The 27,959-nt window shown below is 42.0% G+C and overlaps 1 protein-coding gene across 1 annotated transcript; it reads right to left on the reverse strand.

The window, feature by feature from the left end:
* Nucleotides 1-2: 2 nt before the first annotated feature.
* Nucleotides 3-27,959, reverse strand: PHLPP2 (PH domain and leucine rich repeat protein phosphatase 2; the record flags this gene model as incomplete). The annotated part of the gene is made up of 19 exons (XM_084294900.1): nucleotides 3-1,477; nucleotides 2,716-2,947; nucleotides 3,081-3,269; nucleotides 3,719-3,829; nucleotides 4,195-4,325; nucleotides 4,846-5,008; nucleotides 6,529-6,729; nucleotides 7,481-7,636; nucleotides 8,985-9,080; nucleotides 9,811-9,871; nucleotides 10,348-10,550; nucleotides 11,393-11,623; nucleotides 13,995-14,141; nucleotides 15,155-15,309; nucleotides 16,489-16,614; nucleotides 17,034-17,224; nucleotides 19,801-19,934; nucleotides 27,161-27,405; nucleotides 27,792-27,959. 19 exons carry the CDS (start codon nucleotides 27,957-27,959, stop codon nucleotides 338-340), a joined length of 4,080 nt encoding a protein of 1,359 aa, XP_084151026.1. The 3' UTR covers nucleotides 3-337.

A 27,959-nucleotide genomic window follows, 5' to 3' on the forward strand; every position in this document is an offset into this window, starting at 1 on the left:
CATATTCCAGCTCCTTTCCAGCAGAGCTGGCAGAACCTCAGGGTTCAAGGAGTAAGAGGCAGGTGCTGGAACACCTGCCTTCTTACTAGTGTTTGCACAATTTCTGGACAGTCCCCAACACAGAGCTCAGCTGCTGATCTGAATACTCACAGAACAACAGACTACAGCAAAAAGTGGACAGCCCAAACCTTAGCACTACCAATTCTCCCTCCATTCCATTAAGGAAGCAGCAGACGCCTGTACTCTTTGCAGATCCCAGCACTCTTTGAAGAGCAAGACAGCCCTTACAGGACAAAGCTTCCTGGGACAAACAATGTGGGGAGCAGTACTTAAGGGGCTACAAAGCTGTGTCAAACTCATCTGGCAGAGCCACTGCAGATTCCTCTTTCCGCTCCTGATCTGCTCCATTCTCCTGGTGTTGCTTCATTTGTTCCTTCACTTCCTCCTCCAGATCAGGTGGCACCACAAATTGATCCTCTGGCTCCATCTGGGATGGAGCAGCAAAATAGCCTGTCTTCTTCTTGGGTGCCTCTGTGGCTACTTCGATGAGGTTAAGGCTCTCTTCCAAGGGCACTATGGAGCCATTGGAAAGCTTCTTTCCATAGAGACAGCATGTGGAAGGAGATTTCTGCAGTTCACACTTTTCCTTGATTGCTCCCTGTGCAGTGCCACTGTTTACACTGTTCTGTCTCTGAATGAGGAGGACAAGCCCAGAGTCATCCTCTGGCCCTGGAGCAGAGGAGCTGTACTCTAAGGCAGGAGGGTCAAACTCCAGGCCCTTTCCTTTACAGCAGTGGATGTCCACCTCAACCTCCACTTTACTGCCATTTGTCATCACACCTTCCACAGGCTGTTCATCATCACTATCTAGGCCATTGTCAGACTGGTTACTAGAGAAGGTGGCACTGGAAGGTTGGCGCTGAAAGATACTTAAGGGGGGCAAAGGATGTAGACTACAACGTCGCTCTTGTCGTGGTAGCAAGCTGCCATCAAGACCAACAGCATTGTGCTCATCTGAAGCAGTAGAGCCCACCTCACTGCTAACCTCAGAAGCAGACAGTTCACTACTGAACTCTGAAGCAATTCCGCTGCTAGATGAAGGTGTGGCTGGTTTGGTGGTGGTGGAACTAAATCCCCCAGGGCCTGGAAGAGTGATGCCATGCATCTCACATGTGCAGCTGTCCTCACTGATGTTCAGACACACCACCATTGCACCTACATTGTCCTGGCAACCATAGCTTTGGGCTAAAGTGCAGAGTTTCTTTGCAGCAGCTAGTGGGTCATGTAGATGGCGCACAGCTGAGACAGCCTCTGTGTAAGAAAGGTATTCCCAGAGAGCTTTGTTCCCTAGAAGTAGCAGCTCATCTTGTACAGTCAGTGGAATGGAGCTGACATGTGGCTTGGGCAGGATCCAAGGATGCAAGTATGTGCACCCTAGCATCCGAGTACAGCAAGTCACACCATTGACCTTATTGTCCTGCAGACAAGAGAAACAAAACAGTAACATTAGATCCACTATTAGATCATTTGGAGAGTCTTGCCCCTGCCCATAAACTGGTTCAGAGCATTGAGAAATGCTAGTATACAGGTACAGTCAGTTACAGTACAGAAGAAAGGGATTAAAGGAATTTAGGTCCAGGAACCACAGCCAAGACTTCCCTGCTGTTTTTAAATTAATTTCGGTGTTCTTAATTTCTGTTGTTAGATGTTGCTGCTAATGATGATTATTAAAAACCATCAGAGAACACATGCAGGAAATCTCTTCAGACAATAATTTCACTTACATTTTTCAGAATCCACACATCAGACAGTTTTTAAATCATTTAATATGCTACATTCATTCCAGTTACTGTTAGTCAGTATGCTAAGGAATATAGCATCTCACAGAACTGTAACACATTAGCAGGGATAATACTTTCATCAGACAACTCCATAAGCATTATTATTATTATTATTATTTTTTAAGATCCACTGTTCATAAAGCTAACATGACTGGCACTGATTTCTCAGTTTTTTTGACTACAGATTTTCCAGTTCTTTGGAACTTCCCTGTTTTTTCCAAGTTTTTTGAAAGTTACCATTTAGAGAATTTTTCCCAAATTGTTTTAATACGTTTGAATAAAAATACAAATAATAATAAAAAACACAAATAGAAATACATTTCTGCCTTTTTTGTGTAAAATTTTCACCTGTTCCTACTTGATGTCTACATTCAGCATATCTCAATAGCCACTTAGCCTATACCTTCACTGAATAAAACATGGAATAAATCCAGAGAGAGATACTTGAGTCATGGTTTCCAAGAAACACAAGACGGACTAGATTATTTTGTGAATTTTGAAACAACATGACCTCCCAGGCCCTGCTCTGGTCCCCAGTGTCTTTTCTCCACACTCACCCAAGTCATAAACAGCGCTGTATACCACTCTCTCCACATCTCAATTTAGCTCCACATCTATTTTCTTTCTTTCCACCTCTCCCCAACTCATTCTTGGCATTCTGTACCTGTAATTCTCAGGCCATGATGGGTATTTAGAACATGTCATTCTGAACAGCTAATTATCAAGAGAAACAGGTCAGGAAGGAACAGATAAGCCATCTGAGCATCTTCATGCCACCCTCTCCCCTGCAGCATTGTGCAGGCAGTAGAGCTCAGAATGGCATGTACCTGAACCAAGCTTTTACTGACAGGTGAAAGCTGAAGTCTAAACCAACCTCTGTTATAATGGCTTTTTGCTCTTTGATTCTCTTAGCATCTTCTGAACATTGCTCAAGGCTGAAGACTTTGGAGAGGAGCAGAGGTTTTCCACTTCGGCAAAGAATGGCTTGGCATGTCCCAACATTGGCCACCGTCAGAGAAAAGTTGCTGGCTGGATCAGACACATCATGACGAATATAGCAAAGGACAGCAGAGGAACCCAGCTTCTGTCCAGCCATGCCCAGCTTCCTGTTGGAGGAGAAGGTGTAGGAAGGCTCCAGACTCCATGACAGGCATTCTGGAGTGTGGCCTCACCCCACCTAGCACATTAACCGATGCACCTATGCAGGTCCCACCAGGACCAGCTTGCTCACTGTCCTACCTGTGGGAGACCAAGAAGGTGTTGGACATGAACATCGTGTCCGACTGCTGTACCTCCTCCAGGAGCACATCAGCCATGGTGCACTGCAGTAGACGTGGCAGCTCCTCATTCTTATCACCATCAAACATGCCATACACAGCCTCCACTCCTTCTGCAAAGCTTCCCATTGCCAGCGTTGACACACACAGCCTGTTAGAAAACCATACGGGCAAGGCTGATCTGCCTCGAAGGATTGTATGATCCCCAAAACCACGGCCATCAGGCACCTTGTCACGAGCACTGTTCTCACAGGGCATCAAAGCCACTGACCCTACATCCACTACATCCACTGCCCCATGAGATGTACAGCTGTTGCTTATTACTGGCACTCTCAAATCCTCCTTGAACATGCTGAGGAGAGGACAAGGGACACAGTTTGCAAGAGAGAGCCAAAGCACCTCTGCTAGAGTGGGAAACAAAGCCTAAAGGTCCCAGAATAAGCATGACAAACAAGGAAAAGGACAGCACTGAGGCTTAGAGTTAGCAAGAATGAGCAAGAAATGGAGAGAGAGATGGATGAATTGTTCAGCATAACAGCAATGCACTCCACTTAGCACCCCGAGGAGACAAAGTGTCAGGGTTCAGACCACAATACTTACTTATTTCTTTGGCCAGCCATCTCAGCTATTCCATGACTCCAGAAGGTGGAAGTGAGTGCTGAGTCAGTTGTGAGGGAGGGCTTAGCATCAATCTTCAGAGTGGTAATGTGACTACGGAGAGAGAAGAAAAAAAATCACTTCTAGATGCCACGCTGAACAGCTTGTGGCCAACGGACCATGGACAGTCTAGAATTTTGGAGAGCAGCCTGTTGAAAGAACTGCTTGACCTTCTGGAGATGTCTGACTATTTATGCCAGATACAGGTGGGAGAACCTCATACCACTTGAGAAATTCTTTGTTCGTTCTGACAGTTTGAACCCAGCCCTTTCCTTTACCACAGCTTCAGCTGCCTAAGCAGGGAACGTTATACCATTATGCAGTGCTATGATACATACATTACTATTCCATTTCCTCTCCTGGGAAGGGTTACCCTTCCCTGTGCCTGTCACTAGTGGCTTAGCATCTCCATGACTCACCTGAAGATGTCCAGTGTCTTGTGTTCTAGAACCAGGTTTGTGTTTCCAGTCAGGTCCAACTCTTGCAAGGTAGCTGGCAGTGCCTCAGGAATGAGGATTTCAGTTAACTCATTGCAACTCAAGTCCACAATCTGCAGTATCAAAAAAACAAAAACAAAAACCAAACACAACGACAAAGAAAATATTCTGTTCTCTCGTGATCAGTTACTCCACTGCTCCTTCCTAACATGATATATATATTCCTGCTACTGGTTGTATCTCTCAAACAGGTCATGAAAATGGAGCTGACCTATCAGTAGAAGAATGATTTATAATCATCAAATGCTCATAACCTGCAATAGCCAGGACTCTAATACAGAAAGAATGGGTCACACTAAAGATAAGGCCTATACATACAAGTTCACCTAGATAAATACATCCTGCTGTCTCAAACAGTACACAAGAAATACACCAAGACAGAGACAGTTCACCTCTTTCATCTTCGCTATCTGTCTTCGGTCAGTTATGAGAGGGAACAGATCTAGCATGTGTATCTCGTTCCCTCTTCACAAGCTAATTGAGAAAAATGCTGGGATCTCCAGTTCCTCTTCTAGCAGCTACTCTTCATTCTCCCACCCAAACTTCTTCTCCTTACCTGCTCCATAAGAATACCTGAATATGAGGCAAATGCAGGATCTCTGGAAAGATACTGATTTCATTTGAGTGTGCAATAAGAGTATGAAGCAGCTTGCAGTTTGCCACTGTTGTGGGAATTGTTTTCAGTTTGTTGCCACTCAGATTCAGCTCTTCCAAATGCTCCAGCTTACTGAGTTTGCTGAAAGGGAAACAAAAGAATACCATATCTTTTAGGCCAAAAGAATACCATATATTTTGTCACTTTTTAAACCCACAGACATAGTATCCATACACACTGCCCTTTAAAATCTACATTTCTAATTCATTGATTCGAAACCATGTATCTGCCAAGAGTCCAAAGATACTGTACTTAAAATTCAGGGTCCCCAGATGCCCAGCTTGGATTTACACCAGACAGATCCCTTCCCCTGACTTCTACAGCACTAAAGCAGAAGACTGTAAAGTCTTAATTTGAAAACTGTCAGAGAAAACCTAAGCTGTGTCAGTGTACTTTGTAGGAATAAACAGATTTACAAGACAGTGGTTCCATTGCCTAACCAGTATCAGGGAAAATCATAGCAAAGCTTGCATTGATGCAATCAATATTGCATTAATTGTGCTGATGTAAAAAAATAAAAGTGATAATATAACAGATTTTTATTTTTTTTAAATGAGACTACAAATTAAACTGACAGAGAAGTCTACAAGTTTAGCACTAACCCTACACTACACTTCAAAGATACATTTGATACCCTAAGACTGAATTGCAGAAGATACTGAAAAGTAATCATTAAATAAGAATTCGGTGTTAGTCCTACTATTAGGGTCTTGGCAGGGAGCCACATTTGAATCAATGACAGTCAATGAATCAGTGATTAAAAGGAATATATGCACACATGAAATTAAGCCTAGAAGAATTTGCAGATAAAAAACATAGTGGAATTTCAGTTTCAACATATAGTAATATGAGCTATTTGGTAACTTAAGATTACCTTAAAAGCATGTGATTTAAATTAGCTAAGTAATGCTATGCACATAGAAACTTCTACAAGTTGCAATAAGACAGGAAATAGTCTTCAGAATCCTCAGGGGACTCAGATGCTGGCAGACTAAACTATCTTTGCTTACGATTTTTAATAAAGCAGTGTCCAAGTTCTGCTGTCTGTATAGCCAGAAAAACATCAGAATTTGGAAAAGGTTCAAAGGATCCTTCCCTACATTCTAAGAAATTAAAAAGGCTGAGTATACTTACAATTTTGTAGGAACACATGGGAGTCTCTAGCCTCATAACTTTCTATAGTAAGCATGGATTTCTCACTATTTCAACACCAAATTGTGAGCCTAGTGCATGAATTAACTCTTGCCTCCATCGGGCAAGAGTTCAGACAAGTCTGGTTAGGGACCTTTTGGCAAGACTGAGAAGCGAAAATATGCAGCACAACAAGCTGCATGCCAGTAACACTGAAGTTGTGAAGAAATAATGCCTCCATCCCCACACACACATCCACCACAACTAAGAGGGTAGAAACCACTGCAGCCAGCAGTACTGTGTGCCAGCTCCCCCTTAACGTTATTCCTATGTGCACACATGGGGATGGCAGGTCTCTGCCATCAAGCCAAAGGGATAACATCTTGCTTTGACAGCAACTGAAGCACAAAGTAAATGCTCACCTGGAGGATGCTGACTGCCCATCTTGCCCACCAGCCTTATGTATTTACCTTGCAGGGAATGCCTGTAAGTTGTTGTTTGCCAGATGCAGGATCCGTAGACTTGTGTGTCCCGCCAAGACAGGGATGCATTCATCTGTGAGGTTGTTACTGGTCAAGTAAAGCAGCTGCAGCATGCTCAGACTCTCCTCCCCTGTACATGCAGAGGGCAAGGACTCCAGGTTGTTTGCAGATACATTCAGGTACCTGAGGCTAACCACAGCAAGTGCAAAAAACCAGACTTCATCTAAACCACTCTATTAACAGCAGGAAAAACAGCTATGTAATTGCCTATGCAGACAAAGCAACAACACTATGCAACTCAGAAAACACAGCTAACATCCCTACTCACATTAAGATTTATGAGTCTACAAATGACTTACTAGCTACGTAACATTGCAGATGCACATAGCATTTTACAGTAAACAGTGGGTACTGAAGAGCTGATGGAGAGAGCAGGTAACATTGGTGGAAGCAGACTACATAAACTCTTGCTTAGAGTCTTTTAAGAAGGGTTGACATGTCTGAACAGACAAACAGTAAGGGTCACTGTTGCTGTTCTCCCATGACCTGATGTGTTTTCTGTTATAACGTCTGAAAATCTGTGTGTCTTGTCTTCTTTGCACCTGAATTCATGCACTACTTTTAAAGACAGAGCTCTCCATGCAGTAACAGGATCTTAGAAACAGCTGAAACTGAAGTTAATACACTGGTTGACTGCCAGGTTAGGCAAATATCTGTTTTCCTGTAACTAAACAGTAACATGGACTGATCCCTTCACATCAGCTTGATGATTTCTCTCATGGCACCTAAATTAACTCCTCATAAAGCACACTCATTATCTCCTATGCAAATGGCAACAAAGCCCATAGCACCTCACAAGGACAGTCATGCAGATACCATTAATGGCCTTCACAGTTTCAAAGGTTAACACAGTCAGAAGATGCATGCTACTGTCACTCACTTCAGAGCCTTGACAAAGAGCATCTCAGGGAGTTCAGTCAACAGGTTGTGCTGAAGATCCAGCACCTCCAGTGGAATGTGTTCTAGAAGAGGTGGGAGACTCTGCAGATTATTGTGCCCCACCATCAACTTCCGAAGGCTCAAGCTGCTGAGGATCCTATAAAGACACAATTTACTATGACAGCTTGGTTCACTCCACTTCACATCCACATAATGGGAAAATGGAATATTTAATCAGTTGTAAAATGCAAACAATGACAAAGCAGAAAAACATATGTAGCAAGATAATTCAGTCAATTTGTGCTCAGAGGTATATCTGCATTCCCCTCTATGCTACTACAGATCTGTAATTTGTGACACGAGTTTATCTGTGTGCATACACCTAACATTCTCTCAGGTACATGAAAAAGAAGAGAAAAATCACAAAGGATGAGTTTAAATTCCCATTTAAACTTGTAGGCAGAAATAAGTGACAACTTAGATTCAGGCCTTTAAGAGGCTGCTAAGTACTCCTGTAGTATTTCTGAGGCTGTTGTCACATTTACTTCAATAATCACCACAATTCTGGAGAAGGGCTTCTATCCTCACTAACTGCAAAGAAAATTGAAAAAAAATCAGAAAGGGCACCTGAACACATCTGAACATAGCCTAGAACCACCCTGCCCATTTGGGTGAGGTTTTAATTTGGAACTATATCCTTATGGATCTGTACAGAACGGCTTAAAAACATTAAATGCTCACAACTGTTTCAGGAAAGATACTTATCCTAACATCCAACCTAACCTCCCCCAGAGTAACTTAAGACTCTTCTCTCTCATCTTACCATTTGGTGCTTATGAGATAAGCCCAATCCCCTCCTTGCTATAGCCTCCTTTAATGTAATTGTAAAGTGTGATAAGGTCTCCCCTGAGCCTCCTCCTTTTCTCCAAGCTAAACACCCCCAGTTCCCTCAGCTGTTCCTCATAAGACTTGTTTTTCTGGACACCTCACCAGCTTCATTGCCTTTCTCTGGACACACTCCAGCACCTCTATGTCTTTCTTGTAGTTAGGGACCCAAAACTGAACACAGTATTTGAGACGTGGCCTCACCAGTGAGGAGTACAGAGCGACAATCACTTCCCTAGTCCCACTGGCCACGCTATTTCTGACACAAGTCAGGATGCTGTTGGCCTTCTTGGCCAGTTGAGCACACTGCTGGCTCTCATTCAGCCAGATATCACCCAACACCCCCAGGTCCCTTTCCACCAAGCAGCTTTCCAGCCACTCTTCCCCCAGCCCGTAGCATTGCATGAGGTTGTTGTGTCCCAAGTGCAGGACGTGGCACTTGGCCTTGTAGAACTTCATACAGTTGGCCTTGGTCCATTGGCCCAGCCTATCCAGATCCCTCTGGAGAGCCCTCCTACCCTTGAAGATCAACACCTGTGTCTAACTTGGTGTCATCTGAAAACTTATGGAGGGTGCACCCAATCCCCTCATCCATATCACTGATGAAGTAGTTTGCTTACCTTGATGGGAGTTCCACAAGGAGGTTGTAGCTCATATCCAAAACTTCCAGTTTCTTCGCTTCACAGGCCCAGTCTGGGACACACTGCAGCTGATTGCTGTCAAAAGGAGAAAAAGCTAGACACGAGCACTCCATATGGAATATGCCCTGTTTGAGTATGCCCTGCACAGCACTAGTGACAGCCAAACAAACAAACAAAAAAAAAGTAGAAAACGAACAATATCTGAGCTAGTCATGAGGAATTTATCTCATGGCCAACTGCATAATGCAAATTGAGCTGGTGCATGACTGGTAGAAAATACTGTTGCAAGGCTCTGATGATGAGGCTTTTGTTTGTTGAAAGCACTGACATAGAACTAGCCACCTTACGCTACCTTGCTATTGCGCTTCAACCCAAAACTGAAGCAAAATGTCATCAGATCCTCTGGGCATCCTATTTTATGGGTCCAACAATGCTGCTCTTGTGTGGATGTAAGCAATAAAGCCAACAGTGATGATCACCAGCATCCAAATGTTTGCACAACAGCTTCCCACCATTTGGCCCAGTAAACTGCCACAGGTTCAGTGATCCCTATTTGGCTTGTTTTGCTGATTACAGCCTACAGCTGAAGGACAGCTAATCACCAAGACACGTCAAACCGGTTCAGAGGGGCTTCTGGCCTGGGACACATTCAGTGTTGGGTTTTCCCGTTCTATTGTGAAGATGAAGTGCCTTTTCTCAATTGCTCTCAACTCTTTCAAAAGCTTAAAAGCTCCAGAAAATTTCTGCAGAAAACAACGAAGTGTTCAGATACATGCTTTATATTCTGTACTGTACAGTCACTTACTGGACGAGTTCTAGACATGTCAGTTGACCAGGAACTGGATAAACATTGACAGAAGTAAGACCTGAAGAAATAAAGCAAACAATTATGACTGCAGAGGGGAAAATATCAAAGAAGCACACAGACTAGCTAGCAAGTGAGACTCTCAGCCTTACTCTGCACATACTCAATGTCTCTACTATCCTTCTTAAGAGAGTTCACACTTCATACATCTTCTCACTATTCCATTCTCCATCTGCCACACGGGGCACCAGAACAAGGGAGAACAGTACTTCTTTGTGGACTCACAAGCAGTTGTTACTGGAATACAAAGTCCTTGAACAGCAACTCAGCAGTATAACCTCTCCCTGTTACAAAGCCAACGCACATACATCCAGAATGTGATCCCTATGAGCTGACCTCACAAGACCCATCATGTATGGTCTCACTACTGTAAAAATAATTGTACACGTTTCTTTTTGTGGGAGACAGCAAAGGGCTGCTTCTTTTACTCCCAAGGCTTGAAGGAGGAAGGCTGATGAAGAAGGTAAACAGACGTACAGTTGTTGTTGGCATAAAGGGCACGGAGGGAGAAGCCACTCAGCGTCAACTCTTTTAGCTTATTCCGTTCACAGTGCAGCTGCTCCAGGCTGCCCAATGAGCTGAGATCCAGGTCTGTCAGACGATTGTCTCGTAAATCCATGTAAGTCACAGATTTATTCCCCTCTGGAGTGTCATCCACTGCTCTCTTCAGGTTGTTCAGCCTAAACATTCAGAAATAAGAGGTACAAAGTCAGAAAATAGGACACTGAACACTGTATGTGAGTAAGAAGAGAGAAAAGGGGAGAACTGGTGAAGGCTAACCCCAAAGTACAGTGAGATATATGAGGAGCAATGGTGGATTTCAGGCAGTGAATATGATGAAAAATGGTTCCTATGTCTGCACTGCTAGATGAAACCATTCTACTAAATTTCCCAGAATTTAAGAGATTCTGAAGACTACAGTTTAGAAATTTGAAGCCAGGCCAATGGACAGTTACTTAGTACTGACAGAGCAAGCTAATACAGAGACCAGATAATAGGTCGCCTTGCCATAGACAGAAAATTCTTTGTCCCTCTCTGAGAGCTCTGCAGCTGGCAGCCTCAGGAATCAGGAATACATGTATACCCCTAATATACCTCTAGAGGAAAAAATGCGACAAAACAAAAAAAGGCTAAGAGAGATCAAAACTAAGCTCATGGTAACAGCATATGAAAAAAAGGAAACTAAAGTACTAAGTCACATTTCTTGTATCCCTGCCCGTGGCAAGGGGGTTGGAACTAAAGTCCCTTCAGGTCTTTTAAGGTCCCTTCCAACACAAAGCATTCTGTGATTCCATGACTGAGTTGCTTCAGGCATTGCTCAGTTAGCCTAGTTTCTCTAAGTGAATCCTGCACACCCTCAGAAACAGAACTCCCTAAAAGTTAAAGAATCAGTAAGAGGTGAAAAAAACAGAACACCCAAATTATTGCAACATGTACCAGAATTTACGCAGCTCTTCTGCTGTAAAGAGAAAGCAGTAATCTGGTTTGTGTGTCTATTCGTAAGTGCAAGCTTACCCCTTACCTCAGGTCCACACTTTTGATGTGACTCATACGGTTCAGCACTGCAAGGTCCAGGGTCTCTAGCAAATTCCCCGCCAGTGCTAGTTTATCTAAAAAAGTTAGTTTCTCAAAAATTGCTGGTAGCTCACGGAAGTTATTGAAGGAAAGCCCAAGACAGCTGAGCTGCTGCAGACTTCCCAGCTCTTCTGGTAAGGATGTGAGGAAATTCCCATCTAGCCAGAAGCTCTGGAGACTGCAGCAGTGGAAAAAAAAAAAGAAAGTAGTTCAGCAAAGAGTACTGAATGTCACATTTTGCATTTTCAGTGAATTCACCTGCATAACTGCAAGGTCTCAGTGTGGTTATTTTTAATGGTATTTATGGATACAGTTTTTATTCCTGTATCCGTAAAGTCACTGGAGTAATATTATCACTCAAGTAATAGTCTTGGAACTGCATATACACAACACCAAATAGTTCCTAAATTATTTTGGAGGTAAACTTCTAGTTATGACAATTTTTTATAAACAAAATAAAAATCACTACTTGTGTTGTAAATAAAGGATATTTACTTAATCATTTGGTTTTCTACAAATTAAGAACTCATTTAGCATGCTGGACAATCTTTAAAAAACCTATGACAAAGTAAAAATTAAAAAGACAGCAGTAACACAACAGACCTCTCAAAGCCCATCACTTAGTAACAGAAACAATAAAGTCAACAACATCCAATCACTGAAGTCTCATATCACTATTGTGGCACTCAGTTATGGCACTTATGGCACAGTTTAATCACAATTCCTACCACACTAAAGCATTGATAACAGATTTTTAAATTCTAATCTCCCCAGCAGCCATTCAGAAAATAGTATTTCCAGGGTAGCTTTCTGTTACAAAATAAATTGCTTTGAAGTTTGTATGACTCTTGAGACTCGAGCCTCCAAAACACAATTCTTTTCTTATGACCACATTCCAACAAAGAACTTTCTCAATGGTGCTTATCAGTAGTAAAAATGCAGCTTGGGGCCATGAGAAGTTCTTATAAAGAAGAAGGGCTGAAGGGGTCAAGAAGATAACTGGACCAATAACTAAGTTGTAATCCTCTGAAAACTTTAAGTCGGCGTGTGGATTACAGTTTGTGTACAGCCAAAAGTCCGCTCTGGAAATGCCTTACGTACACCCATTGTAGCTGCAGATATTCTTTTTTTTTTTTTTCTTTTTAAAAAAAGATAAAAGCTGGAGGAAGAACAGGCCACAACGAACCAATAGCTCAACACCAACACTTATCCATTGCAAAACCAAAAGAAGTAATAGCTTTGCAATTAAATTTATCTAAGCTTAAGCTTTGGTGTATCCTGAGTATTCACAGACAAAACTGGAGAAGTTTTCCTCCAGCGAATATTTTAAGATAAATTTTTCAGAGGGGATCGCCTAACTACTTTCATGTTAAAAACTTCCTAACACAAAAAACAATCAATTTTGTAAAAAGCTATCAAAACACATGCACCATACACTAGTGTTAGAAAAAGCACTAGTCCTCTGTGAGAAATTACCACTGAAAAGTTTTAAACAATAAATTAAAACTTTAACAAAAACTGCATCTGTATTGAAAATGTTAAATACAAATATTAAACAGAACTTTGGAAAGTCACAGTCCTCTGCAGCCGCAGAAAAACATGCATTGACATATTTGAGAAACAATAATCACAAACTGTCTTCAGACAATGCTTCATTTGCATGTTTCCTCATCTTTTCTACATCAGCATTTGAAACTGTTTTACACTAGTGATTAAGGAAGTGTAGCTGAGACTGTTCTTATACCTTAAACTTGTGTACAGTTAAAAAAATCTGCTATCCCTTTTGTGTAAAACACTTATAAATACTTCAGTGATATAAACGGCATGTTCTTGCTTATATAAATGAGGTCTCAGAATTCTGACAGGTGTGTATATTTTTATGTAGTTCTACAAAGCCTGGTTGATCTTTATAGATATTCACTGCAGTAATTTGTGGTTTCTGGAAATGTCCTTGACAGCATAATCTTTAGAAACTTCTAACTGCTCTTATGTAAACATTTTTTTTTTAATGTTTAACCAATAAGGGAACACCATAACAGTAAACAGAACAGAAAAGGCTTCACTGGGAATATATTTATAGGCTTAGAAGCCTTCAAGTCTATTGCAGTTCAGCAAGGTGGCACTCGTGGTTCAAGGCATGGTAGCTGACTGTTAAGTGTCCTCCAAGGCCACTTCAAAACAGACAAAATCCATTAGTCTCCACTATTACAAAACTGATTTACCACAGTGTGTTTTAGTTAGTAGAATAGACAGGAAGTCATCACAAATAATGAGCAGTAACTTGCTATATACCAGTAACTTTTTAAAAGACAAATGTATAAAAGTATTGTGATATCTTTATTTGGAAGGAAAAACAAGCCTTATTGCCGGTCTTAGTTCTCAACCCTCTACTGGACTTATATGTACCATTCAGTCTTCAGGGAAGAACTGGCTGACCAGCACTCATACTTTCGTAAGTAGCACCTTTACGTCAGCTGTGCTCAACTGAAACATTAAGAAAGTTTATGACAAGGGAAAGAAAAATACACAGAAAAGAACTATACACTCACTTCAATAGTTTGCCAATCTGTGTTGGCAAGCAATGTAGTCCATTACAGGAGACATTAAGCTCTGTCAGAGTAGAGATCTCACACAGTGATAGAGGAAACTCTCCAAGTCTATTATGAGACAGGTTCAGGCTCTTCAACTGAGAAAACCTAGTGGCAAGAATATCAGTTAATTTGCAAATCTCCATGCTCTCAAAGCAAAAACTTACAGTCACAAGGTGTCTTTGTACACTGATGATAGTCATCTAAGTCATTATGTCAGTTTCTACACAAGTTTGATTTTAAGTCACTGATACTTTATATCTCAGTGGTAACACTGAAAGTGATCAAATACATTTTTACTGCAGAAACAGACAAGAACCTTTTACCTTGATTCCTGGCAGACCTTCTATGAGTAACTGTTACTAAATTACGGACAACTAAAAATCCTCAGTTCAATAAATTTACCTTGCAAGAATTATTTGGAGTACCAATCTACCATTGTGAAGCTGGGGAAGACAAGACTAAAACAAACTGTGACTAGTCTGAGAATAGATCAGAAGAGGGGGATACCCTTTCAAGCTAGGCACAACAGAAGGCCTAGTAGAGCTGTAAAAGGGAAAGGCAAGAACGCTCTGAAAGCATCATAAGATGACGACATTATGCTTCCATACCATCACATCTGCTACTCTTACAAGTTGAGAAAGTAAAGCTGGAGTCTCACAGGCCCTCTGCCCATTTCAAATGAATATTAACATTCAGAACTTACTGAGTAGGCTTTTTCAGATCTCCACTTCTTCCTACAAACTCTTACCCACAACAACAGCACTACATTTTTCCTCACCTTTTATTTTATACCCCAAAATGCTCTCAGTTTAGCAAGCAGCCTTATATTAGTATTGCATCCTGTCTATACAACCAGTGTGTCCCTCTACTAGACTCATCTGAGATAACATTTAACACAAAGAATTTGTGGAAGGGAGTTCACAAATACCATAAACTTCTGTAAGCTTTTATCTGCCTGCATTGCCCAGCTCTGCTTCCTAGTTCCTTCATTTGTTAGAGCTTCCTGAAGATCAATCTTTTAACATCCCATAAGAACAGGCAATACACTCCCTTCCCTTCATCCCTGGATGCACATGTGCAGAACTCCAAATGTAGACGAAAAATAATTCTTTGCAGACCTGCAAAGGGAGTCAAGACTCCCTGCTCCACATGATCTCATAAAATTGTGTCGTAGGTTGAGGTAGATGATGTCTTGACTGTAGAAGAGGTACTCAGGTACTTCCTCAAGGCTGTAGCATGAAAGATCAACCATGCTAAGTCGCATAGACACAACCTGAAAAGAAAAAGGAAGAGTTGCAGCTGTGCAACAATTCTTCTATGGCAGTCTAATGGTCTTAAAAAAACAAAGAATGTAAATTGTTTACTACTTGCAAGAAAATGAAAGAATGCTCTTGTATCCACCAAACACAGGTAGAGCCCATGCAGGAAATCAAGTCCATGGAGTATGAACTTATGTCATTTGCTGCTACTGTCTCTGCAAGCCCCATAACAAGGAGGCACTTCTTGATATCAACAAGAACATACACAAAGCTCTGCTTTGTAGGTACAACGGATGCTCACTAAATGCTGGACTGTAAGAGAACCAACCTAATAGAGAAAACCATACCTCTAGTTGAGATAATTGCTGAGAAAGCATAGTCTCCGAGTGCCTTCCAAAGATACAAATTGCAAAAAGGAATCAGCTGACCTTCCAGTTTTGTCTTTTGGTGCTTACAGAACCTCTTTTTGGCCTACCTGCTTCTTCTGACTTATTGTTTGCTTGTTCAGGGTATAATATTGGAAAACTTCTGCTATGATGAAAAGGCTTCATACATTATACTTTTGCAACATTTCATAAAGCATCTGCAAATATCAGATCTCCTTTAATTAAATGTTTTTGAGGCTTTATATGCTTAATTCCAGATTTTATGACGTATTTTATCCTGCAACTCATTTCATATTTCATAGTATTATATATACGAGGTCAAAGTGCGGGCCAGCACTGTGCTATCACCAGCTAATTGTACTTCCACGTGGAATACAGACGCAGCTCTGAACAAGCTACGCTTCCGTTGCTGATCTATGATCTCTGTGCTAGTTAACTCAAACCTATCAGAGTGCTATTCCAGGCCACAGGTCAGAGTCAGATATGGCAGCAGAAGCATTTAATACGTTTTTATGGTTTTAGGGTTTGTTCTAGTGACACGTGATAAGCTATTCTCAGTAGGTGTGGGGGGTTAAAAAATGCAGAACTACTAGTCAACATTGTTGAACAGGCAGAGCCCCAAGAAAATGCTAAAAGAAAGTCTCTGTAGTTGTGAGTACCTAAGAGATGAAGAAAGCTGGAAAGCATCCCAGGCACTTTCTCCAGAACCCAAGTATAATGTCTGCCTGCAGACCAAGCACGTATCACAAATGCCATCTTACCCTCAGTACCCACCACCCCAAAGTACTGCAGTCTCTAGGCCCTCACCGTGGATGCCTGTCGGTGCCACCGCTGGCACTCTGCCAGCGTTTCAAAGGAGACATGGTATGTTTGAGCTTGTGCTCCAGCAGATGTGAAAGCAAGAGTGTACTGCCGACGTTTCATTTCTTCCACCTGCAAAGGGAGAAATGAAAACACAGCAGTCTGCCTAAACTCCAGCATTACAGTGGATCTGAAGTCTAGAGTACAGAGTACCAGTAACATTGTCTCTTGCTGAAAACTGTTGTGAGAAACACAGGAGTAAATCCTTCTTAATGTCTTTCTGCTGAAGTAGATCCCATAAGTAATCATCTCCAGAATGGCTATTCATAACAATGGCTACTAACATGAATTCATAAGCGGTGTCTCTTCAAGCATTTTATTAGCCTCAGGACTACCTATGCAAAGCAAGTAGAAAAGGGTTGTGCAATTGTCTCTGCACCTGATAATGCAGTAATACAGCCTAGATTAACCTCTTGTGTATAATACCCATCATTATAATCCTTTCTTCCTTTCTAATCTACAGGAAGCTACCAAATACAAAAACGTCTTACCTTCCCTCCAACAAGAGGCAAGATGTGCATCTTCCCTGTGTGGCTATCTTTCACAGAGGATACAATGAGGCAGGTACCACAGAGAATTACTAAGCGTTCAGCCCATTTGTGCAACTGGGTCTTTCCTTTGCGTACATTATAGATTCCAGAGAGCAGGATGCGATCTAACTGTTCTACTTGACATGGCTTTTCTGAAGAAAAAGGGGACATTTGTGTTTACTTTCCATTTGTTCCTCATTCTCAGCTGTGAGTTCAAATAGAAACACAGCAGTAACAAGCATTATAAAAGGTGAGCAAAGACAAGACACACAGTTATACTTAAAACAAAAATCTCATGCAGAAGACAAGCAACTTAGGGCAGTAATGTCTGAAAAGCACTCCCTTTATGACTTTCAGCACAATGTTACCACGTAGTGCATTTTTAATCTACAGCTAATTACTGTCCTTGGCAAACTTACGCACTTGCCAAACATCTTTCTTTGAGATGCAGTAAAAAAGCGATTACAAACTCATTGAGTCAGCACCATCAAATAGGTGGCTTCTACTGTCCTTTAAAGGGAGACCTGGGAAAATCAACTACAGAAGAACGGCAGTTATTTCCTGAAGATGATTTAAGTGAAAGGACTAGAGCACTGGCTGACTATAGCTGTGCTACGTGCACTGCTAGCCGTGGAGCACTAAACCATAGAAAAACACCAAAGAGCATGTATCTGAAGTACAGGAAAAAAGTCTTGGGACTAGCAGTAAAAGCAGTCTCGAAAAATGTGAAAAATATAAATGCCTCTTGTTGGTCCTTCTCTTGAAGGAAACGGGACTTTGTAAACATCACCAGAAATTAGGAAGATGGAAAAGATGAACCTGCATGCTAACTGACTATTTACCATTCAGAGATTATCATTTTCTGAGATTTTTCTCTTTTTGAATACAGAATGCTAGCTGCTTTGGACTTCCACTCTGAATCCCAGCTATTTCACAACTATAGATACGTGTATGAATGGTCTTAATCTCTACGGATAAGGGAATTCCCTGTCACTCTGCAGCTCCTAAGCTTGGCAACTCTAATTAAATACCTCAGGAATTGCACAAGCCCAGCTATAGCAACACAAGGAATCAAGAGAATTCCCCCACAGAGAGAGTGTGCTTGACACTCACGCACAATTCACACTTGTCACATCTGACATAGATGGACAGCCTGATGGCCCTGGAGAGCTTCTTCCATTCGAACTGTTGCTGAGGCATGTAAAAACCCCTCTCTGGGTCACTGACCTCTATGCTCCAAGTGACTTCCATTGAAGTGAAGACACACACCCCCAGTCCTTCTCCCAGCCAATCTAACCTGTTCTTTCCCCTCATAAAACTCTTGGGTCCCTATGAGCATCTCAACAACCAGACTTCAGGAAGCATGCTTCCTTCCTACTGCTGATCAATGTAAGATTTCAATTAAAAGGTTCTACCACTTGTAGTCTCACCACTCCACCTGGGCATAAGGAACCCCCATGCACAAGGAAAAGAAACAACCACAATGGACCACATAAGAAAAGCAGACAAATGCAGAAACACACCAGAGAAATCCAAGCCACATCACCACAGTGTGAAGGAAATATGAAAGCTACTCAGTGCTCTAAGTAATGTTTCTCTGCCTGAAATGCATTACTCCTTTCCCTGTTCTCAGCTGCAGGCTTTGCAGAATTGCCACATAATCCTCCATAGCATTTCCTCTCTTTATTTCCTCCCCTACCTTTAAGAACTGCTTTCTTAGCATCTGCTTTTAACTTTGTTAAAACAGGCCTCCTGAATACTCTTCAGCCATTATGCTTTCTCCTTTACCATCTCTTTCTAGGCAGGACTATCCTCCCATGCTGACAGAGGCTACTCATTTCCATTTTTTACCTACTTGTTTCCATGATGCTGAGTCACTGTTTCTGAATTTTCTGCAGTTCCTGTTCGATATACCCAAACTGCACTCCTCATTTTTCCTCTCAAAAGTTCTCTGCAGCCCTGTTCCTGATGACTTTATTTTAAACATAAAACAATCAAACGATGGCCAGTAGCTTAGTCAGCCTACCCAGCTGTGCGATGGAAAAGAAACTTTCTATTAAAACCTCTTGACTTTTTTCTGAAATGCAAAAAATAAGCAGCTATAACATTGAAAGTAATAAAATTATTAACTTCCTTACCCCTTATTTCTTTTATTTTCCTCTCCAGCGAATTCATTTTCTGACTGCTAGCACTGTGCACTAACTGGCCTATGACTATTGTTCTGTCATACCTTATGCACATGATATCCTGCCCAAACTGACTCAGTAGGCCACTCAGAAGTCTCACTTCTGCAATGAAATGCACTGGGGTTTTGATGGCAACTTGCATTTTTATTAACCAGCTGGCACTCTCACTCATTTTTTTTTACAGGCTGTGGAAGTATTTGGCCAAGACCTTCCTCACCCATATCCATATACACTTTGAAAATAGGCTGCAGTAGAAATGGCATACCTAGACTAAAATGCAGTGTTTCTGATCGCATTAGGAGTTCTAAGACATTCACTATGACATAAAAAACTATGGGCAACACAGCAATCCTGTGTCTTCCTATGGAGCTGTCTTTTCTCCAAGCCACAGACAGGGGCAAGAGAAGGACAAAAAAACCCTTTGCCTTTTCTACTAATTTTGAAAACTCATTATTTTAAGAAATGCTTTCTGATACTTTGGGTTCCATCTCATAGTTAAAGCTATGGGATCAGTGACACTGTGCACACATACAAGTTCTTACCACTATAAAAGCGGATCATACAGCTGAGATCAGAGTTTGCTGCCTCTTCCTGCATTCTGACAGGATCATCGAAACCCAGCCCAGCCAAGTAGTCATACACAATCTGAAGGGGTTTTTCTGTGGGCTCCAGCCTCCTGTCAAAACATACAAGAAAGTAGTTTAAGAGCTTGAACAAGTTTAAATATGTCTCATTGCAGCTAGAGCGCAAGGAATACTGACAGTGGTTGCTCTGCATCTCTCAAAAGGTCTGGCAAGCACACACACATGGGGTCCGTGCTTCCTGCTTGTTAAGCGACAATTGAGAACTGCAGCACTCGAAGAATTGTATTGCAGAAGGGAAATGGAGAGGAAAAACAACAGGTAAAAGCCATACAACACACAGTGATAGTTTCCTTTCCATGATTTAAGGAGTACCAGGAAGAAACAATGACAAGAAACAATACCAGAAATAACGCACAAAAACCAGACCCTAAATAATAATGAAAACCCTATTTATAATGACTAAAAGATTTAAAAGAACTGTACTTAAGTTTCTGTTCCAAATGCAGCTGGGAAAAAAGCACAAGAGAAACCTCCAGAAGAATCACTTCTAATAAGACAGAAAAAAATTCCCATTCTCTTTAGCTCTCATCAAATCAAGATTTTCATGTTTTGTCAAATTAACTTAAATGGTACATTTAAAGAAAAAGACATTTTTAGAACTGCAACAGATCATATAAAAGACTCAGGGACTAATATGGTTAAATAGGAATAAAAGATTTCTACCCAAACATCACGTTTAATATATTCAAAACTAAAAAGACATTTTCTGATCCTCTAATCTCACTGCTTCCAGAGACCGAATTATTTTCCAAAATAAAATAAAATAAAATAAAATATTAAAAAGAATTCCAGCTAAATTAGAAGTTTAACTTTAAGGAAGAAAAAAAAATAGAGAATGGTTTGGGTTGGAAAGGACCTTTAGGATCATGTAGTTCCAGCCCCCCTGCCATGGGCAGGGACACCTTCCACCAGACCAGTTTCTCAAAGCCCCATCCAGCCTGGCTTTGAACAATTCCAGGGATGGGGCATTCCTTGGGCAGCCTTTTCCAGTGCCTCACCACCCTCTGAATGAAGAATTTCTTCCTTAAATATTAGTGTAAAAGATTAAGCACTGAAAATCTAAGATGGGAGTTAAAATAAATTTATTTACTAAAAAACAAAACAAAACAAAACTATCCTTGCTTCTAATCTATATGTGCCTAACTTCAGGCAACAGCCACTAGACCTTTACTTGCCTATCCTTTAAGCAGGTACATGCAAACCACAGTACATTTCAAACTTTCTCTTCAAGTTTTGTTTTGAAGCGTATCAACATTCTGGAAGTGCTAGCATCATGACTGTTCACTGTATCCATGCACGGACTACTTGGTAGCATAAAGATTCAACAGTATCTGTTGTAAACAATTCAAAATATTCCCGGATCAAACCTGCTCTCACCTGTGTGGCACATTCATTCATACCTTTCAATCCACATGTCCTCTTGAATTGCGCTTTTTATGAGTTACAGCCCCCTTCCTCTACTCTTCAGTAATTAGCAAATTTGGCTTTTACATAAATATTTCCAGTGATATAGAAAAGCAATCTGCCCCAGAGAATACTGTATATTAAACCACCTATATCAACCTGTAGCACTGACTTCACAGTATTCATCACTCCCTGACTCCCTTCCTGAATTTTTACCATCCTTTTTGTCAAGGATTATTAACAGAGCAACTGAAAAGCATACATCTACTTTTCTTTATTCATACACCAATCCTCCATTCAAAAAACCCACCCTTACACTGAATAACAATTTCTAATTTGTAAGGAATCAGCCAATGGGTTTCAGTGGTCTGTGCACTGCTTTTCTATCAACGATATCAGAATATCATGCAGTGCAACAAATGACTAATGCCTTTGACGACCATGACTGAAATTTCAAAGCATCAAGATCAAGTTTGTTCAATAAGACCTATTTTCTTCTAAACTTTGTTAACTTGCATATATCATTCATACAGCATGTCCTAACGTGAAATGTTTTATTACTTTATACTCCAAACCTTTCTGCTTCTCAGCTAAAGAACGAAAACCATTTTTTATTCTTTTTAACAATTATTCTCTAGCATTTCCAATTACTGACAGCCTTGCAGGCGTCATCTCATTATTAAGGCAGTACTGATTTCACAAAACATGCACCATTTATAAATATATAATCATCCAGACTTCCTCTGTAGACAATAGGACACGCCTCAAAAAGTTAAATGACCTCGGGTATTCCAAACATATACATTACAACTTTTCCACTGCACACACAGGAATTCTGGAGCAGAAACTCAAGCAGTTATGGTCCAAAACAACAAAGTTCCTAGCCTAAAAAAACAACGGGGTTGACATGCAGCTGATTCATAAACTACCACTAGATGTTTGCTAAGCCTAGCTAGGGTAAATTTATATATTTTTTTTTAAACATGGAAATATATCTACTTCTTATCCAAAAGGCTGTACATGAAATATTCCCCCTGGAAGAAGTCTTTTGAAATAATCTGGGGAGGTTATAAGCAAGGACCAGATCCTATGCTATTCAGATACTATCCTATTTCCAAAACAAAATGGAAAATAGCTTCCAGTTTGCAGTCAAGAACGGAAATTCAAGCAGTGCACCATCAGCAGCACTCACCTGTACCATCTACACCATTCATTTGCACCTCCACCAACCATTCAGATACTGGTTATAGTTTTGGAACTCCTAGAAAAAGATGCCAATCCAGCTAAGGTAGAGAGCTCTTTGTACAATCAGCATGAAAAGCTCATTTCGTGAAAAGCTTTTTCTTTCCCTGTTTTGCAAGATGGACATGGGACAAGAGATTGGTTCAAAACAGTGCAATACTATCAGTGCTTCTCTCTTTGCATATTTCTTCCATTCAAATACAAGCTCTCAGTCTTTTTCAGGACCTTCAGTTGAGATCCAGAAGCTTAGAGAGCAAAGGACTCTCTAAGTATGTACCTAAGGTTTAAGTTATCACTTACTTTTTATGCTACAGAAACAGCAGCGAACATGACACCAAACTTTAAAAAGAACTTTCCAATGTATTCTTAAAAATGACAAACCTGTGTATCTGTCTCCTGTAACAGGCAAGGGACTAGAAACTGGAATAAATAATAGGTTGCACCAAACAATTCAGACTTTCAACACACCAAACCCTGATGTATTCTATAACTTTAATTGCAGAAATCAAGAGGAATATGAGAGATTTGACTGGATCTCCAAATACCTAGCCTAAGTGTCCCTTGACTACTCTCAGATTCCAATTCTTCTGCTACTAAAGCCTTGTGCTTGACAGAAAGCAGCTTTTTCAGCACATGACCCATGGCTTAGGAACCGTAAACGCTTGAATATCATTCATGAACAGTTCAAGTAGTCTGCATCTAGATTTCCTACTGTTACACCAAGAAAAAAAAATTAAAAATCCACTGAAACACTAGTTTGGTTGCTGAACAAACTGAAGTGTTTAGAAGCATGTATTGTACAATATAATACTTGCACATCAGAATTCAAGAAGAACCTTAATACAGCAAAGGGTTAAGCACTTTTCATAAAACAATAATATTCAAATTAAATCACAGTTTTACAGTGCTTAACACTCTGAGGTACAGTACTGTGGTTTACCATCTTGAAAAAGGAGGATACTCTATGCTGGCACACTTGCCCCCAAGATAAGATCTGTTTTTTCATTGCTTTTATTCTTCTCATCTTTCACATCAGCAAGAATTACCGCTGCAGGGATCTTGTAGGATTTCAAAATGTTAGTTTGAAAAAAAACACACCCTACTTTTCCTTCTTGACCATATGAATCAAGCTGATATGTTTCCAGAAATACCTTCACTTTTGTTTATTTTCTAAACAAAACAAACATACAAAAAGAACATTTGCAGTAATACCTACTCAAGCCTAATACCTATACCAACATCTCTCTCTCTCGACATAAAACCTTAACTATCTGAAACTCAGTCAAAAGTTTACGCAGCATTACTGCAACTTCTAAGTTTGGTCGCTACTGACTGAAAGGCAAGAGCCTTGCCAAGAAATTAAGCCTTCTGAATTCTTCAACTTGTCTGCAAAAATCTACAAGCTATTCCAATTTCATTACCTGGCAGAAGTATGCAAGATAACAGGAAAAAAAATACCTGAAAAGCCATGTGCACACAAGATAAATGACTTGCCCCTCAGTGCAGGGAGTGTGGCTTGGTGAGACACCTCAAGTGTGAGGGCAGAGTCGTTCTTATGGCACTAGCCATACACCGTGCCCGATGAGCACTAGCACAGAGTCCAGACATTTGCTGGTAACACCCACAGGTGCCGCACAGGGCTTTGCAAATAAAGCAATGAACAAAACAGCTCGTTGCCTACTGACCACATTCAAATCAGGATATAAAGCAATCCACTGAATACCTCTGGGGACACTCTGGTGTCCTGACTGAACTGATCACTGGTCCAAGTTCTTGTTAAGAGCCATGTAATTTACTTAAAAAAATAAATAATAAAAAATAGCAAAAGTCTGGAAAGCAGGAAACAGAATACCAAAACAAGTATTTGGAACAAGTGGCTGTAATGGCAATTTCTATAAAAAATTTCTATGCTATCACAACCAAGGCCAACAGGTTCTGAACACAACTGTTAGAGCTTGAGAAAGAAAAGTATGTTTTCCCTTTGAGAAAAAAGTAACATGATATGCAACTTAAATTGGCACTGCACATTAGAAATGTGCAAAACATCTCATGAGCTGTGCAACAAACACTGAATACTAACACACATGGAGAAAACCATGGCAGTCAAAGCAGCTGCAATTTGACACAAACAGCCCACTATATCCACATCAGTATCACACAGCAGGTACTAGCCACTTCCACTAAGTCAGAGAAGCAGCTCTACTGAGTGACAGTGTAACGAGTAATGAAAGAGAAAAGACAAAAAATCAGCAGGTCTCACATGTAGCTCTTCTTCATGAGCAAAAATCAAGTTTTCAAATCGTCATAGTTTATATTTTTGTTGTGAGGGGTAAGCATACCAAAAAAAAAAGTAATAAAGCTATTTTTATTTAATCCTCTCCTCTGCAGAAAGGTCTAATTTCTGAATAGAAAAGAATGCTAACAAAGAAAGATTCCAGTTAGATCTCTAAAGATTCTTGAAGCACACTATGGAGGAGAGAAGAATGTTCTGACAGAAACTGACTTCCCTGTACACATACTTAAAAGAGAAATGCAGAAATATCACGAGGACACCACAATATTTAAAGTGAAAAAGTTTTCTGTTATTCTTCCACTTACTGACCAGTCTGTGTTCAGTCTTCTGAGTCAGGTGCCAAATCAACCTTTGCCACTATCTGGTTTGGAGAGAAAGTCACCTATTGATACTTAAAAGGGTGAGGAATTCAGTTGTTTAGGAGACAAGTGTATCAATGGTAAAATGCAAACGGATGCTTAACTGAGTAATCTGTGCTCACAAACACATTATTAAAGTAGTCAGCAAACTTTGTTCAAGGCAAGGATTATCTCAAGAGGGCACGGGGATATCTTGAGCATTCTGTCATCTTCCTGTGGAAATGCAAGCAGGTGCCATCTGTGACTGCTTCCTGTTACTAACAGAGATGGTTACTGAAGCAATACCGGTAACTCCCATTTCAGGGAACAGAATTTCTTCGTGGAAAGGGTGGTTAGGCATTGCAACAGGCTGCCCAGGGCAGTGGTGGAGTCGCCATTCCTGGAGGTGTTTAAGAGACACGTGGATGAGGTGCATAGGGACATGGTTTAACTGTGGAGCTGCAGTGTTAGGTGCATGGTTGGACTCAATGATCTAAAAGGTTGTTTCCAACCTAAACAATTCTATGACTCTGAGAACATCCCCCCCCCGAGTGGTAAGTAGTTCAAAGTAGTTCAGGAATCTCTTCTGTAGCAAAGACGTCTCTAGAATTACAAAAGCAACAGACACATAGTAATCAAGAGCTTTCCAAGAATCTGAAGACAAAACTTGAGTAAGTGCATGATACAGCAAGATGCAATAAACTAACAAGAAAACATTTACAACTTGGTACTTGCTTCCAGAACTCATGTCAGAACAAATTTACCAAAACATTGCAAAGCCTGACACAAGTCAAAGACAGGCACTGCTACCTAGCATGAGAAGAGACATGAGAATTCAAACACATAAGCCATTTCAAGAGCTCAAAAAAGTCAAAACATCCCTCTCTGAACAAACCTCCAAGAGTTACCTAGTCTTCTTTGAGATCTGCAATAAAGGGTCTTTTTTTCTGAATGTTCGGAAGTTTGCTTGCTGCTATAGTACAAAACAAAACAATTTCCTTATAAATACTTCAAGCAATTAATTTTCAGCTACCTCCATGACTGCAGTGAAGTATCTGCATATCCTCATACCACATTTATAACTAACCTTTCCCTAGTTCCTAAAGACCAGGCTGAGCAAAGCAAAAAGGTCCAAATAACTTTTTTCAAGTGTCCTTTTTAACAGTGTCATAGACTCACAGAATGGTTTGGGTTGGAAGCCCTCCTGTTGTGTGTGAGGTTCCCCTCCCTCCTACCCCACCACGGGCAGGGACCCCTCCCACCAGCCCAGGCTTCTCCCAGCCCCATCCAGCCTGGCCTTGGGCACTGCCAGGGATGGGGCGTCCACAGCTGCTCTGAGCAGCCTGTGCCAGTGTTTCCCCACCCTCATCATGATGAATTTATGCCTTATATCTAACCTAAACCTACCCTTTTTTAGTTTAAAATCGTTACCCCTTGTTCTATCTCTACAGTCCCTGATAAAGAGTCCCTCCCCAGCTACATCTATGCCTATCTTTAATAGTTATATACCTGGGAACTCTTATGAAAAAAAAAAAGAACCACCACACACACATACACAAAGACTAATGTATAAATCTTACATGAGTGACTGTTAAAGCACTTTACATGTTTCACTGGCTCAGAATAACTGCGCACAGCCTCCTAAATTGCTCAAGTTTTCTTGACGCTGAAGCGTCCCTAAAACAGAACATAAAGGTGGAGCATACAAACAGCAACCTGTACCTACAAAATGAGGTCATGTTTCTGGTTGGAGCAGCCGCCAAACCCTCCCAGCTACAACACCTATGGCTTGACTAAGGGAGATGTAAGCAGCTCACCACTACTTTGTTTTTATGAATTACGTTACTCAAGGCTGTGTCTGACACCTACCATCTCCGTCCTGCATTTATACTACTTACGTACACAGGTACACAGAGAAGAGGGCCCCGCAAGACTAAAACAAATATTTCTTGATACCAACCTATCCTCTCTCAGCCCTCACCTGACCAGGTCTCCGTGAAGCTGCAAGAAGAGGTTTTTTCTCTCTTCTCCATCACATATCTCGGAGGCGGGGGTGTCCACCGTACAGAGGACCAGGCGTAAGTCAGAGGAAGCACAAGACGCGGAATCTCGTCCGTAAACGTACACGCAGCCTCGTCCAGCATCCTCCCTCAGCCAGTCCCTCTCGCGGGAGCCAAAGCGAGTCCTGTTCAAGCAGCTCCTGCTCCCGTTGCGCTTCACGTTTCTCTGCAAGGAACCGCGGCGTCAGCAGCCGCCTCCGAACCGGCGCCCAGCCGCCCCCCGTGCCTGGCGGCGGCAGCCGGCCGCTCCGAGCCGACCTCCCCCCGCGGCCGGGCGGCACGGCGAGGCCCGGCCCGAGGCCCGGCCAGACCCCCGGCTCCCGCCCCGCCGGGCCCCCGCCCCGCGAGCCTCGGCACCCCGCGGGCCCCGGCCACTGAGGGGCCGCCGCCCCCGTCCCGACAGCCCCGGCAAGGTCGAGGCGGGCATCGCCCCGGGGCGCGGCGCTGCGCTGCCGCCGCCCCCCAGCCCGCCGAGCTGCCGGGAAGGGCCGGCGGAACGGGGCGGCCCCCGCGCGGCGCAGGCCCCGGCCCCGGCCCCGGCCCCCTCCTCACCTTCAGCACCCGGATGCCGCCGCGGGGCCCTGCCCGGCCCCCCCGTGCGCCGCCGCCGCTGCCGCCGCCGCCGCCACCACCCCCGCCCGCCGCCGCCGCCGCCTCGTCCTCCTCGGGCTCCGGCTCCGGCCCCTCCCTGGGCCCAGGCCCCGTCCCGGCCTCCCCCAT

The sequence above is a fragment of the Netta rufina genome (genome assembly GCF_964035555.1).
Source record: "Netta rufina genome assembly, chromosome: 13".
NCBI classification, from domain to species: domain Eukaryota; kingdom Metazoa; phylum Chordata; class Aves; order Anseriformes; family Anatidae; genus Netta; species Netta rufina.